Genomic DNA, 16,446 nt, shown 5'->3' with positions numbered 1-16,446 from the left:
TCTCATGACCTGGATGGTGATAGCAATGACAGCACTATCTTCAAAATGACCAAATGACAAGACAGAAATGAGCAGTGAAGGTTGCTCGAGCGCGCTTCTTGTAAATTATTTGATTCGAAAAACGGATTTTTAAAGTCAGTGTGTGCAGGTCGTTCTAGTGAAGGAGTCAGGCCTGCAGTGGTCAGTACTACTGCCAATAAAAGCACAGCAGTGAACTAATAACTAGGTCAGCGAGGCACATGAAGTGAAGTTGACATAGAAACGTCCACGGCTGATTGGTCACAAGGCTTTCACGCGGATAGCCTGAGTTATCAAACCGTGTGGACGTGACTGAGGCACTTGGCAAGATCCTGGCAAGCTGGACTTCAAAGTTAGTCTGGTGTCTGATCAAGCAGAAGCAAAACAACACAATGTTAAATAATAAACCAAAGATTCAAAGGAGTCAGCTGATAAGATGACAAGAGTGACAACTCTACAGTCCTGAATTTGTTTACATAGAAGCCAGGCTTAAACCTACAAAATGACATCTATTCATTTCCACATTTAACAGTGACGTGCAATCAGTCATCTGTATGATCACAACTTTAATACATAGCAGTAAAATCAATTACAAGAAAGTAGCACAACGACCTCATATACATATATATGTCTCAAGAACTCAACAATCTCGGGCTCATTTATGGACCCCAACTCTATCTATCTTTGGGCATACACAATCTGCTATGTGGGGAGCGATCTACTGCACCATATCAGCTGAGACTTCACTTCCAGAACATGGCCATGGGAACAGGTATGACTTTTCAGAGACGACACAAAATCCTTATAACTGAGAAGGCAACATGATCTGTCTGTCAATCTCATAGTCCACCCATCTGTCACACTCTTGAAGATACACCTCCTGGAAAAGGATCGGATGCTAGCATTTTTCAATCATACCATTATTCCACCAGCCGGTTAAATACGCTGAAATTAATAAACAGCACTATCTCTTGCGTATACCAAGTAGACTTTGAATGGGTTTTTTTCACTTTCATAATATTGCCACCAGGGGGCAGTTGAAGTAGATTACTTGCGAACTGGACGACGTTAAGTTAGAAAATGTGTAACCGGAAACTACAGCTTGGCATGTAATGTATTTGTTTGATTAAAGGACGTCTTTCAATACGTGTTTCTTTTCGTATGTGTGTTTATACATCTAAATTGAATCCATACTAAATGCGTATAACAGTGTCTGCATTGCCGAATGCCGTTGTTTCATCAATACGAATGAGAAACGTTGATCTTGCCATGTTGATCTTGTTTACCATGCTGCATGTTAATTACTAATTATATAAAAAATGCAATATGGAATGACAGTGAAATGCATTTCTCCCCAAATATGGACTTGTGCTATTTATTTGCTGCTATTACATAGAAAAGCATCACCGGAAGCGTGTTCACTACAGCGAGCTTGACGCTGCTGCTTCCTGTTGGATGCCGAAGGAGGATGAGGTCCGTTAGATAGTGTCGTGGGTCTCCTGCAGGACAGACACGCACCCCGCGGACACTCCAGTACCAGAGACACATGAAAGCCTTTACAGAACTTTGATTTGTGCGATGTGGCTTGATCTGGTGAAGGTTAGTGTGGGTCCATCTCTTCCGCCGTCCAGTCCTCAGGGTCGGGCTTTGTTCGCGGTGACCTCCATTTGTAAGGAATATTAGGGTTAGAATCAAAACAGCGATGGATCCTTTACAGAATAACTGCGAGGAAGGGGCGCAGTGTGCCGAAGAAGAGGAAGTGGACCCGAGAATCCAGGTATGATGTTGCACAACACGCAAATGGCAGTAAGTTTAGACACTGGTGCAAATCCTGACTGAAAATCTTGTCTCTGTATTTGCTGTAAACAGGGCGAACTTGAGAAGCTGAACCAGTCGACTGATGACATTAACCGCTGCGAAAGCGAGCTGGAGGTGAGGCCAAACATAACACTGCTGTCATTAAATCCCACGGGGTAAACAAATGCTATCTTAACAGGCCGGCATACTATAATGTGCCCTCTAAAATACGCTGCCTTCAACCTTAAAGTAGAAAACTACACTTCAATGGTGTTGTTATAAGGCCATATATAAACCACACATTCTAATCTCATTGGCTTCAGCTTTCCTGTTAAGGCGAACTCGATACACCCAGAGAGGAAACTGCTTTTAAAACTGGGGCGAGGACAAGCAGGGAACTAAACTCATACAGTGTTTTCTTGCTATTTTGAACTGTGGCCGGAGACGAGTTACTGTTCACTCGTGGTAGACCATTCCAGAGGTGAGCCACAGCTTTTCTTCCCTCAAAACTAGGACTTTCTGATTCACATTAGACAGTGACTCGGGACCCAAACGCTTTGAGTGAAAGGTTAAAATCCAAACGGACATGATACATAAGGTTAGGGTTCTGACCATGGAATGTGAGAAAATGGGCGGTGCAGGCTCTGCTCTCAAAACCTACACATTTTTCAGGAGTTGTGTATGCCATTCGGGCTGTTCCTCTTCCTACCAGAACATCATTACAACAATGCTAACAGTGGAGTTTGTTGATTTGGAATTCACTTTCAAAATATACTGTTGCATCTGCACGTGCTCAGTTTTAGTGTGATTGCAGTACTGCACACACAATGAAGTGGCAACAATGCATGCATGCTTTTATTGTGCTTTTTCATCCCAAAGCAATGGCTGAATCACAGCTCATTGCTCATACATTGTTGTGTGACTGTGAAAGACTGTAAATGAATTCAGTTGAGAGTGAACATCGGCTTTGTTCAAATCAGATGTTTTTTTTTTATTCACTTATTGTTGATAGGGAAGTACCAAACTTGAAAATATACTATTTTTGTAATTTCTCTGAGAGTTGTTGAACAGCAATCACGAGGGGTCACAGAGGTCAGCAGTTGTAGAATGTGTGCTCGTAATGAGTCACTTTCTCTCTGTGATCCGGAGCAGATTAAGGAGGATGATCCAGAGAGAGCTGAGGTTGTGAGATTATGTCCATGTGGATGAAAATACTGCCAACTTGGAACCAAACATCTGATCAGGACTCAAGGACACAGCGAGTTCTTACACATGCTTGGCACGAGTCTGCCTGTGTGTTCAATGAAACTCATAAGTAGTGTTGTGTATTCACACAGCTCAGAATTGACATTAAGATGAAATCAGCTCCTTTTAGTTTCTGCTCGATGACCAGGATGTATGTGCTGCTGACGATTGCTAAATGCCATGCACTGTCACACACGCGCCCAGGCAGCTCCAGGTTCTGCTAACTAAGCTCTGCAAATGCTGAGAATCTATCTATCTGGGCCAAAACTGAGGTCCAACTGTGGATTTCATGCACATGCCTGCATTTCAGTTAAATGGATTGGGGATGACTTCAATTGAGTAGCCTGCTATGGCTGCACATGAACAGATGCAGCTCAGCTGGAGATATCCAGCCTGCTGTTGTTTAGAGAAGAGCTGTACAAAACAGCAAAAAAAATCCTAATGAATAATAATAAACAATAATACGGACTGCATTATTATTATTATTATTATTATTATTATTATTATTATTATTATTATTATTATTATTATTATTATTATTATTATTATATTATTATTATTATTATTATTATTATTATTATTATTATTATGTGCTGGTAAACATAAGTGGAATTGGTGTCCTCTGGAACTCTGCTAGCAGTGAAGCTATGCCAGTTTCTCTGCAGTCTATGTGGCGTGAACTTGTTTATTGTACTGTGTGCATGTTGCAAATGGTGTATAGGGGATGTGACTGATGTACAGAGCGAATCAATCGGACCGCAGCTGAATTGTTCAGTTTACAGTGACAGCTGGTGTTTTTGTGATGTTAAACATTATTATGGCTCCCGTGTGTGTGATGTGTGTCTGTCGTGGTTACTGCAGTGTTGACATGTTTTGAAAACAAACAAATCTGTTTCTCCTATAATGGCTACATACAGCACATGTAGAATATGATGGAGTCTTGTGACATATTACAGAAAACTGGAGAATTTGCTAACATAGCATCTCACTTTTTAAGCTCTTTACATACATGTTTCCCATGAGTTGAATGTTTCTAAAAACAATTCTGCATCTTTATCAATTGTCAATGAGTTCACGGCCAAAATTCAAGAAATGATGAAATGAAAGTGTGTTAGTTAGCTGGATCATCATCAGGAATCTAGAATTTTTACATTGTAAAGTGCATGTATATGACTCGGTGTGCATGTGTCCTTGGGCATCCTAGCCCCTGTGAGCCCCAGTTGAGAGCGTGTTACACAGAAGATCTAAAGGTCCCTGCCTTGATCCCGGCTTTTGGCTGTATCATCATATCTCTTTTAATGAATTAAATTTTCATGTATGAGCTGATTAACTGCATGGCAGAGGTTTGCAGGGCTTTTAACGTCCACCACCACCACCTTGAACACCTCAAAAACAGGCTCAGTACTCTTACTGAGGAATGCATGGAGCCTTAGTTTTGAAACCTATCACCAAAGGCTCCTCCATGTCACACCAGATAATACCCAGTTCCTTCCCGAAACAACCCAGGCATGTAATCTCTCCAGTGTGTCCTGGAAGCACTTCTGAGGCCCCTCCCGTATCTGGAATTCTTTAGGCCACCAGACAAGATGCCTAGATCTCTCCTGTACTGGAAGCGGCAGCATCATTCCAAGTGCCTCCTGGATGACTGAGCTTCTACCCCACAAGGCTAGCCGACATGCTAAGGCTCCCAATTCTTGTGTTTATACAGTACATCACCACATTCATTTAGCTTGACCACAAGTGCATTTGCATTCAACGGAGATAAGCAATTGCCAACACCCTATTTAGCTGGAAGGTATTGCAGTGCTCATACAATAACCATGTTTGTTTTGGAGATGCGATTGTCAAACGATACATTGTGACTCGCTGCCTCTGCAGTACTTGTCTGGTCTTGTATAGTCACCATTCATATTCAGGATGGACAAAGTGAGCCATATCTAGTTGCGGATCAACCCCGTCTAGGATCTTATCATGACACGGCTTGTGTCAGAGGTCTTCTGTTTTATGTTGCCACCCACTTGTCTGACCATATCTTTGCCACAGCGGCAGGCATTGCACCAGCCTGCCTCTTGATCACACACTTGGTCCTTCCCACACTCAAGAACTGGACCTAGATAGAGAACGAAGACTCGCAATATTAGGCTCCTATGCCACTAAAGTTTTGTTCCAAAAGCGGATATTATGAGGGGTGTAAACCTCTGACTCCTCCTATATGTTTTTACATATTTTCATCATATGTCTTAACTAATACAATTTCGGACTACTGCTCAAAAAGATCTTTATAGTAGCCATGTTGCCATGGCAACAGACAGCTTCCTAGCAATAATTAATAGTCGGGAAAATAGTGTTTCGTCATCCATATTTAATCCGACTTCTGTGTGTGTATGTGTTGTGCAGGATTTTCGTCAGCGCTTCCGCGCAGTTCTGGTGGAAGCCACTGTGAAGCTTGACGAGCAGGTGAAGAAGATTGGTCGAGCGGTGGATGACTCCAAACCATATTGGGAATCACGCAAAGTGGCAAGACAGGTACACACGTGCCTACACCACAACATACACACCCACTGAAGCGATTAGTCTCCACGGCTGTCAGACGAAAACGGCAAAGTCAGACTTGCGGGATTAACAATGAGAAGTTTAAAAGGCTCAGCTTATATCGACTTAAAAGGAGCGCGGTCACGTGAATTCTATTTTTACCTTCTCTGTACGCTGAACTACTGTCATACCCTCAGTTTTGGTTTGCAAAAGGCTACCGTATTTGTGCCTCCTGGCCAGAGAATGCAGGGCGACTACGACGTGCTGAGGGCCGTGTCCTCTCCTGTCAAAATGATTCAACCTGCTGGGAGTGTGATCTGATAGGACAGCCCCAAAATATTTAGTTGGCATGTGTCCCAGCCTATGGGATCACTTGGCTGAGGATTCTGTGCCACATCTGAGCTGACAAACTGAAATAGACGCTTTATATTTACATGTGTATCCTTGCATATGTGTCGAACGATTACGAACCTGGGCAAGTGTGTGTGTGTTCGCACGTGTGGGTTTGTCATTGAGATTTGTGTTGTGTTTGTGTATGCTGTTGTCATTTATGATCAATTATGGAGATGTTTAAATATTTAATACTTGACCCACTTTACCAGGATTTAAAACGATTACCCTCCACTGCCCAGAATGAGAACGCACACACCCATGTACATACATACACTCCCTCAGCCCACTCCCCACCCCCACAAACAAACCCAGAGTCGTCCAACCCCCATGTTTTCACTTACATTCCAGCAGATTGGGGCTGAGTGGAGCTGGTTGTCTGTACTAAACATTTTTTTGTCTTTTGTGTCTTCAGTCCTGTGGATGGCACATTAATTTGCTTTTTTGTCTTGGTGAAAGAACTGTTTCCCCCCCCCCTTGTCGCCTGTACACACAATATAGATTTTTTTCCCACCTTATTCCTAAAGTGCTTAACCTGTAGAGCATTGCGGAATCTCCAACTCAGAACCAGATGTAGTGACTTGAAGGACACATTGATGTTTTCTTCTCAAATACTCTAAATGTGTTCCTGCTTGGTTTCCACCTCTTCTACCTGCCGTGAATGATCCTTTTTGGTTGCTCGCTTTATAATGTACAGTAATTATATATCTCCGGCGAGGAGGCTACATTTTTGACTGCGTTACTTTGTCTTTCTGTCTGTGTGAACAATTCACAATAAGTTGAAAAGTTATGGACGGATGAATTTTCAGGAACTATGTGCAATTTGTAAATTTTGGGAGTGATCCAGATCACCGTCTGGATTGTGGAAGAAATCTTTAACACTGGGAGACAGGACCACTTTTGGCATTTGTGCCACACTGTAAAAAAGTTAAATTGAGATAACTTTAATTTTCAAGGCACCCTTTGCAGTAAGATTTTTTAATTGTGACATATTCTTTCTTTTCCTCAAGTGACATTTCATTACTGTACCAATTACATTTCTGCTGTTCTGTGAATTGCTATTGCTATTAATTCTTTGTTTTTCCAATATTACTATATTTATTTGCTCAACAGCCTGATTCATAGAATTAGCAAAAGCTAATTAACTGCATAATATAGTTTAGTTACCTGAATTTAAATAAAAACAAAATTCCAAATCATCATTTCCACACTTTTATTTTGCTGTGCAAAAATCTGTCAAGAAAGACACATGTGCTTAATAATATACAGCATTGAATATTTAAATGAAGAAAGTGCCAACATGACATCAGTTTACCATTACGGGTATGAAAGCGTCCCCTTTTTCTTCTGCAGCGACTGTTGACGCTGTGTACTGTCAGAACCATTTTCCATGAAGACATGTTGAAATGTGTCAAAAGTGTAATTGAGAGCCTTAGGATATGAGATATCGTGAGTGTACAGCAATCCAAAAAGGTATAGGCAGATCTGGTGCATCCTCCAGGACAATGGTCTCCTCCAGAATCACAGATATGTTCTGCACTTTCACCATGAAGCTCCACTCCTGTGACCACACTGCTAACAATGCGGGAACAAATGGCCTTGCTATATAAAGTGGGAAACTCCGTGGATCAAAATCAGAAATGCATGATGGGAATTTTCCAATTTTGTTGTGCCTACAGTCAGTTGATAATTCTGCTAAATTACAATGGCATATTTGGCCATAAATGGGACGCATATTATTCGTCTGACATGTATTTTACTGTTAAAAGGTTGGAATTTGAATTTTCTAGGTCAGTCAATTAAGAATACGAACTCTGTTGAAAAGATTGTCATTGTCTTTTTTTAAAGTGAGTTAGTGAGTTATTTTGAAGATGATTCATTGGGAGCTTGTGTTGGGGGTGGACTGAAGCTGCTTGGCAGAGGTTTGCGTTCTCTGCGTGCATTCACAGTTTTAACAGTGCTGTATTTTCAGATACACATTGATGTTTGGGTTCCTGGTCATGCATGTAACATGCCCACCGTTGAGTGAACAATTTCATTTCAGATTTTGGGCTGTCAAAATGCATGCGTTATCATAGATTGATCAGTTGTCATGGTCAGTCTGATTCAAATTTTTACTGCACTGATTGACTTATCGAACCCCCACATGGATCACACTGGCTTCTATTTTTCTTGCGAAAGCATCTGCTCTAGCTCAGCCATATCGTAATGATATGCGGAATTTCAGGACAGTTTCAAAAGGATTTGGACTCAGGACAACGTCCTTGTTCTCTCTCAGAGCAAGTGATCAGGCTGAAAGTAGAGTTGGGAAGAGAGTGCAGTGTTGGATAATACACTAGTCTTAAGAACTGTGTCGTGGCTTGAGCATGATAAACCGTTCTGAGGAACTAAGCGTTCTTTCATTTACATCGACAAGAAATGACAAAAAGCACAATGAACAGTTCCGTCGTTCTTCCTGCCTGCTCACATGCAGCCCACCGAGTTGGCTGACATGAGTGTTCTGGGACTGGCACATTTGAATAACAACTTTAACAAACAACTTCTGGAGAGATCGGCGATAATATATGGAAATATTTTTTAAGTCTCTTGTTCTGTTGCCGCTGCTCAAAGGTGGCGCCCCTGGGCAGGTGCTGTCCCTGCAAGGTGATTCAAATAAATATATGGCATTCACCCTGTGATTCAACAGTGTGCGTGCGAATAAAATTCCGGCTTTTTTGACCAATTCAATGGACGAATCACCAATCCCTTGTCCAAATAGGTAGCCATACTGTTTTTCAGGCCTGTGACAGCCGTTCTGTGAAATAATGGATGGCCTCGTGATGTTGCGTGCTTGCCAGTCTCTCTTCGTTGCTGTGACCAATTTGTTTTTCCACACTGTAAGTTATTGCCGCCGAAAACAGGTTTTGTTATCTCCTCGGATATTTGAAGGAATGTATCTTGACTTGCCGTGGCAAATTCATTATGAGTGTTTTAGAAAAAGGAGGCAAAATGAGGTCACCACAGGGTGACGAAGCGTTTATGATGATGTAGAGTCATAGTTTGCTAAAGATAGTTGTTGCTTTGTTACTACATCGAGACACTCTTCTGGGAATGTTTTTGCGATGATGAAGTTCAGTGATTATGAAGTAAATATTATATAATAATATAATCAAGCACATTCATTGGTGCGTCAGCTGGTGCAGGCACATGTGACTGTGGGATTGGCTCCAGTATCCTTAGATGAAGATGGTTTGATAAATGCAGCTAAACTCTAGGAAGTGATCCCAAACCAACATTGTGAAATCGAAATTCTTAGGTTTAAATTCAAATTACAGTTAAAGTGATGAGCGTACTGTGTTTGAGTTCTGATCCATTCCTTACTTTCCCTCAGAACAATCCTTGATGCTGGAAATCCATTTGTCCCTTTCCTTGCCCCATTGCTGTCTCACACTCCACTCTCATGAAATATCCATTACCCCCCGCCCCCCAAACTGGGCCTGGTAAGTGGGGCATACAAGACAGACAAGAAGAGTTTCGTCTCAGCCAGATAGTCAAGATAATAAATGATCTGCGGGGAACACTTATCAGTACTTGTCTCGTCTGGTGTGACAGTCCATGATCGCCTATCACTATACACACAGACACACACACACACACACACACACACACACAGGTTTGTCTTCCTATCTTAGTGAGGACCGTCAGTGACATACATTGACATAACCCTTTCCCCAAACCTAAGCACATAAAACAAATGGCTAAACTTAACCTTTACTCTGAACCAAACAAAAACCTAATTATAATAACCAGGCTATTTTGTAGTTTTAGCCCTCAAAATGAGGTGAGGACCGGCCAAAAAACTTTGCAGAAATGTCCTCATTCTGTTGATTAAAAACTCAGGTTCTCACAAAGATAGAAGTACAAGTACACACACACACGCACACATGCTTTTCTTTCATTGCCATAACCCTTTCCCCAGCCTCTCACCCTTAACCTAACCAAGCAAAACACATGGCTCACCTTAACTAGGACTCTGAACCAAACCTGTTCCCTACTATAATTAACTGCTTTTACTGATGTTTTAGCCCTCTGAACCTATGAGGACAGGCCAAAATGTCACAAAGTAATATGTCCTCAGGAGAAGGTGGCTTGTCAATGCTTGGTACTCACGAGTATGGCAAGACCTGCCCACGCACACAAGCACATTGACTTTCATGCTTTCTCCAGCCTCTCACCCTAAACCTAACCATGGCTAACCTTTAAACCAAGACCTAAACCAAACAGAAATTCTATTATGTCGACCCAGCTATTTTAAAGTTGTAATCCTCAAGCTGTTTTTTAACCTGCCACAAAAGGTCCCCACAGATGTATGTGGTCCCCACAAGTAGGAGTGTTGGCAAGAATTGGTCCCCACAGGTATTGCAATACAGTACGAGTTTGCACACAAACACGCACGCACACACACACACACACACACACACAGATATAAAGGACGAGTAAGACACATGGCTTATGCTCCCTGACCTCCATTTACGTCAAACTCCTAGTCTCTATCATTTGTTTGTGACAGGGGGTGGTGGGCATGTGGTGTCGGTGATGGTATATATATATATATATATATATATATATATATATATATATAAATATACACGTTTTTTTAGTTCACAATCCAAACCTTTAACTTTAGATCCTGGTAGAAAGATCTGAAGCTTAAAGCAACCCATATTGTACTTTATTTTTAAAATCAAGAGTGATGATTCTTTGTTTTTTTTCTTCAAAAGAACTTATTGGGAAACCTACATGCATGTAATATTAATCTATTTACTCCTCAATAATTTTGCTTCTAATCAAGATCTCACTTTTTATATTCTTTTACTTTTTTCTTCCATTTCACTTTTGTTAGCTTTAATTATTTGTATCATTTTCACAATATTCACACATTTTTATCTGATATATTTTTTTCCATTGTGGCACTGGATTTGTTGAAATTGAAATTGATCAAAGATTATTGCCTGGATATTCATGCTGACCTACACACTCATGCGATACTCCTAGGCTTGACAATGGCCTTTTCTGATTTTGAGATGCAAATGTATCCATGATACATCGCCTTGTCTTTTACTGCATTTTTAGTGACCTTGAATCACACAAGAATAGGCCCACTGTTGACTGAGAGTGCGGCTAAAATGAATCCACTTTCAATGTGTCAGACTTTTTTGTCACAAAGCTTATGTTTGTCCATTGGATTATGTCTGTCTGTGTAGGAGAAGTGCACAATCCAGTCATTCACACTGTGGTGTAGAAGAAACAAAAGTCAAAGATTCTGGAGAGCTATGAAAGGAGGGAAGTCAATTGTGTTAATAGCCAACAAACGAACTTTGTCTTTGCATGTCCCATCAGAGCAAGTCAGCCTCCTCCACCTTTGCTTGTCTTGGTCAACTGCGTTTACTACATCTATGACCCTTATTGGTTGTCTTGCCATTCTTTTTACATTGTTCTCCGTATGGCCTTTTCCAGTCGCTCCCATTGAAAACCAGAGTGTCTTTTAACTCTCCTTGTCTTTTAAACACATGTATTCTGACTCTGTTCTCCTTAGTCTGTCCGTGACAATAGCAAACCAGAAACATACCACATCATCTCTGATGCTACTGACTTCCTCATACAGCACCACACTTCCACTCTAGGACCTCTGTCATAAGCGCTCTCTGGATCCACAATGCAACTCCTGCTGATCTTCTCTGGACGAAGTCTTATGGCTGGTTTTTCATATGAAACATGAGTGGATTATTTACTGACTTTCTGGAGTATGAAAATAGTTGGGCATGTCTTGGAATGGAGCCTTGTATATCTTATGGCTCTCCCTTGGTGTCTCATTGCAAATAGGAGCATTGTCTGATTTTACTTTTTAAATCTGTGTCACTCCAGGCTCAGCTTGAAGCCCAGAGAGCCACACAGGAGTTCCAGCGGGCAGTTGAGATCCTACAGGCAGCCAAGGAGACGATAGCTCTGGCTGAGGAAAGGCTGCTGGAGGAGGACAGTCGGCAGTTTGACTCTGCGTGGCAGGAAATGCTCAACCATGCCACACAGAGGGTCTGTGTTGCCAAGCTGCCGAGACGGGTAGAGGATGAAACGGATTCACACTGATTTTTTTTTGTTTTTTTGCCATTTGTTGTAGGTGATGGAGGCGGAACAGGCGAGGACACGGAGTGAGACAGAACACAAAAAAACAGCAGCCAACTACAACTCCTGCATCAGCCACATGAAGCAGCTAGAGAAGAAGCTCAAACGCTCCATCAACAAATCCAGGTGCCGTGTTGTACTGTGGAAGATTTTGAAGTTGCCTCTTGTGTCCATTGGAGTCAGCTATCTTTATGTCATCTGATGCAGACCAGATGTGTGAGTTGTGCAATTTGGGGGTGTAGCCCCTTTCTCTCAGTACCCTGGAATGCTACAATGGAGCAGTGTTTTTTTCCCTCTACAGTCTTGCTGTGTGCCCTCCTCCCTTATTGTGTGTTCTCTATCTCCCCCCACAGGCCGTATTTTGAACTGAAAGCAAAGTATTATTTGCAGCTGGAGGTAATTCACACATCATTACATCATTACCCACTTTGTAGGAACCTCCAATGGCGTCATTTCTTGTAGTATTTACTCAAACAAACACATTAATACTGTCTGTAGAATACGACATTCTTATTTAACAGACTATTTACTGTATTAGATTGAAAGGGGTGGAGCACAGGATTTCCAGTGCATATATAAATAAATACTGTTATAATATAAGACAATCCTTACAAAGTAAAACTATCTCATTTCCTGGGTGACAACACCTTTGGTCACAATTTGAGCCAAGAAATGGTGGCATATCAGAATCCAAATCAGTTTTCAAAATAGCAGAAAACCTTTTTGGGAAGTAAGTTGTGAAGACTTTCTCATTCTTTTAATAGGTCACTAATGTGGTCGAATCTGTAAATTTTATGTTTGTGTTCCATATCAGTGTTTTTTGCTTTTGTGAACTACAAATGTTACTCAACTTGAAAAGGCATTATTGACAAAATAAAGCTAGATGGTGCTTTCAATAGACACGATGTATTGTAAAGGAAACTAAAGTATTGATTATATGACCATTGCACAAAATATGCTGAGGATTTAAACAATATTTAAATATTTAAACAATAACACTTGGTGTCCTGCCTTGAAGCAACTGAAGCGGCATGTGGATGAGCGCCAGGCTAAGCTTGTGGCAGCGAAGGCTGAATATCGAACAGCTCTGCGAAACCTGGAGAGCATCTCTGAGGAGATTCATGCACAGCGACGATCTGTTGCCATGGGGACCAGAGAGCAGGGTGTTGGCGCTGAGGGTGATGAGGGCAATGAGGACATCACAAACTTCAAGATGGAGTCTGATGGCTTATCAAGTCAGTTTACCTCAATTCCATTACAGTGGTCATCCCATTCCTGTCCTTAATTTCATCTGCATGTGTTTATGTATCTATATATCTCTCTCTCAATATATATATATGTATATATATATGTATATATTTTATGTGTGTACATATATGTATCTGTGCATGTGTCTGTTTCAGTGGTGTCAGTGTTGACGGACGAGGAGGGCATCCATAGTAGCGGCTCCGAGGAGGATGCTGACTCCCGCCTCCCCTCCTCACCTTCATCATCCACGTCGCATCCTTCTACATCTGCCTCCACGCCCCTGGACATGCCCTGTGTTTATCCCTCCTCCTGTTCCTTCATCTTCTCCTCCCCTTCCTCTTCGTCCTCACTCTCATCCTCTTGTCCCAGTGCTCTGGAGTCAGAGAGTGCCTGTGACTCTAATGACCCAGATTCTGTGAGTGGTTCTGGACATGCCTCACCTCTCTTAGGCCCTCGCAGCCAGTGCAGCGGAGCCTCCTCTCCAGACTGTGACCAGGAGAGAGGTGTGTGTACGTTGGTGTCATTCTTTGTGCCTGTCTTTTTACATTTTAATCAGGTGTCAGAACTACAAGTTGTGAAATTAAAGCTGTCATGTTGGTAGATCATCAACACGTTTCAATTGTTCATTATTTAATGTCATCATATCGACCACCTCCATCTCCTGACAAATGGGGGGGAAACTGGATCATTTCCCACTGCACACCTGGCCGTCTCTCACGCTACACTGGTTGAAAAACTCTGCATTACATTAACAGTAGGGCTTTATTTTTATAAATGTATATTAAAATATATAGATTTCATATGGAGAATAGATTTTGTAGAAAAGTTAAATCACAAAAATGGCCCAAAAGGTAGTGGCACTATAGAGTAGTTGAATATTACAAAAAGATGATTTGTTCATCTTGAGAATGAATCATGTGTCTGATGAATGTCTATATAATCTAATTGGCAAATTTCATCTGAATTTGAGATGAACTGTCGTCAGTTCTAATATTGCTGTTGTGCTCATGTTGTATTCATGTTGAAAAATGCAACTTTTGGATGTTTAGTGGTCATACTTTTACATAATGGGTCATGCATAAGTGCTCATGATGTCCCCCCCTGACTTGATAGGTGATCGAGCGGAGGGTGCCGAGGCAGCACTTCAAGCAAGTCTGAACAAACTGAGCTTGACCGCACAAACACAAGAAAATGTGGACGAGGACCACAATCTTGATTTCACAAGCCCTGAACTCTCATCCCCCAAGTTATCCTCGACCATATTGTTGGTCAACAGTATTTAGTCATTCAAACTCAACCATGAGAGTCAAGTTATGGTGGACATTGGAACCAGCGTCTCAAACCTACAACTTCCCTGATGTGTTGCCTGTTATCTTTGTGAGTTCAGTCTTCACTGTTCCATTCATGATGTCATTTTCACTTTGAACTAGACAACAAATGTAGGGGAAGACTGATGCTATGCTTGCTGCTTTTTCCCAACAAAGACAGACTACAGAACCACTGTGGTCTTTTCTGAAAGCTTTATTTCTTTTATGTGCCATATAATCTCCTGATAAATTGTGTTGCGGAAAAAAAACCACATCAGGACTTCATAACATAAGGAGGATTTGTTCTGTTGAATAGTGTGCTTTAATAATCTTTATTCTGTTTGGATGTTTGGTCACTACTAAAACACATCTCCTTAGACTGTTCCGAATGAAAGGAGTCCCCTTTGTGTCATGATGGTGATGACCGTCAATTTCTCAAGATGCTACTTGTATCAATATGTCAAATGTTTGATTGAAATCACACAAGATGCAGACAAAATTGAAACTATTGCAATAAAAAAAGATGACAGATTAACAGCTGCTCATCTTCTCATGGTGTAGCTTTGTAAAGACAAATGGTGCTTCATATGTTATATGGAACGCTACAATATTTACTCTTTGAGATGTAGTGTGCTTCATTTCACTGAGGTTATTTGACATACTTCATGTTGATTGTAACTGCCTCTGTTAGTGAGATTGAATTTCTTCCTGCCTTCATGGCAGCCAGAAGTCTGACTTTCGAGTGTTGTGCATCCATCTCAGTCTAACATTCTGGCGTCCATCCTGTCTAAAAGGGAAGCAGAAGAAGATCATTATTTGAGTTCCTGATGAATGAACTTAACAGTGGTCCAAGCCCAGTGGTGTGTGAACCATGATTTAAATGAGTTGCTACATGTGGAGTGGTTCGGCGTCTTTTTCAGCAAACACATTAAGACATAGTGGACCTGGTGTGTAGCAAGTGAGATTAACATGTATAAAACTTGTTAAGCTTTGATTGAATTACTATTCATGATGTCTTCCAATGGGATTTGTAAAAGTCTTAAACGTCAGTGGTTTATTTGTGTGTGTGGGCGGTTTAACTAGTGTCGTGTGTGTTTTTAAGAATGGACCCTGTAGTAAAGATGTTTATATTTATACTCCCATATTCTTGTACATGAATAATATTTTCTGGTGATTGTTGTTGATGTTCAACACAAAATCGACATAAACACGTGCTTCACATTGTAAATTTAGGGGGAGAGAGAGAAGCTGCAGGTGTTGGCCTCTGAGCTACATCAAGTTTATGTTATTGTAGATATAACCTTGAATAAACATTTGCATAAACCTGAGTCTCCCTTTATGTGGCACTAATATTTATGTGACAGTAATGATACACTAACAATACACTATATAGACTAGCAATTAAGAGATAGATTGAATATTTAGTATGATGTAGCATAGCACTTTATTTTTTTTCCCATGAGATACAGATGTATGGACCCCATTTGTCGACACTAAAAATTACAATAAGTCGTGGGGAATTGATTGATTTGTCCCCTGTTTTTATCTTCAGAGTGACACAAGGTTTATCTTTGACTTTGATTTTAATTCCGTATTCTGTACTCTCTTGCCTGTTTTAGAGGGATAAATTAAAAAAAAAGAAAAAGAAAACCCACAAAACTAACTAGTACTAAGTACACTAAATAAATATAACTTTATAATTTATATATTTGTATGTACAGTACGGCTACTATATAGTTTCCATTCGCGA

General features: G+C 40.9%; 1 protein-coding gene across 1 annotated transcript; it reads left to right on the top strand.

Moving 5' to 3' along the window:
• Positions 1-1,472: 1,472 nt before the first annotated feature.
• Positions 1,473-16,019, top strand: sh3bp5a (SH3-domain binding protein 5a (BTK-associated)). Its single transcript, XM_053863851.1, has 9 exons — positions 1,473-1,795; positions 1,888-1,950; positions 5,458-5,586; positions 11,887-12,051; positions 12,137-12,267; positions 12,495-12,537; positions 13,160-13,376; positions 13,545-13,892; positions 14,503-16,019. The coding sequence occupies exons 1-9, from the start codon at positions 1,721-1,723 to the stop codon at positions 14,670-14,672; spliced, it is 1,341 nt and encodes a 446-aa protein (XP_053719826.1). The 5' UTR covers positions 1,473-1,720; the 3' UTR covers positions 14,673-16,019.
• The last annotated feature ends 427 nt before the right edge of the window (positions 16,020-16,446 follow it).

The sequence above is a fragment of the Synchiropus splendidus genome, chromosome 4 (genome assembly GCF_027744825.2).
Source record: "Synchiropus splendidus isolate RoL2022-P1 chromosome 4, RoL_Sspl_1.0, whole genome shotgun sequence".
NCBI classification, from domain to species: Eukaryota; Metazoa; Chordata; class Actinopteri; order Syngnathiformes; family Callionymidae; genus Synchiropus; species Synchiropus splendidus.
The sequence above is the reverse complement of the archived record's forward strand: the minus strand, read 5'-3'. Positions and strand labels throughout refer to the sequence as shown.

What these genes read in the sequence shown, in the direction of transcription:
- sh3bp5a (XM_053863851.1), top strand. Translation starts at nt 1,721, where the DNA reads ATGGATCCTTTACAGAATAACTGCGAGGAAGGGGCGCAGTGTGCCGAA. An exon ending in CGCTCCATCAACAAATCCAG is followed by an intron (nt 12,268 to 12,494) that starts GTGCCGTGTTGT and finishes CTCCCCCCACAG; the next exon opens with GCCGTATTTTGAACTGAAAG. An exon ending in AGACTGTGACCAGGAGAGAG is followed by an intron (nt 13,893 to 14,502) that starts GTGTGTGTACGT and finishes CTGACTTGATAG; the next exon opens with GTGATCGAGCGGAGGGTGCC.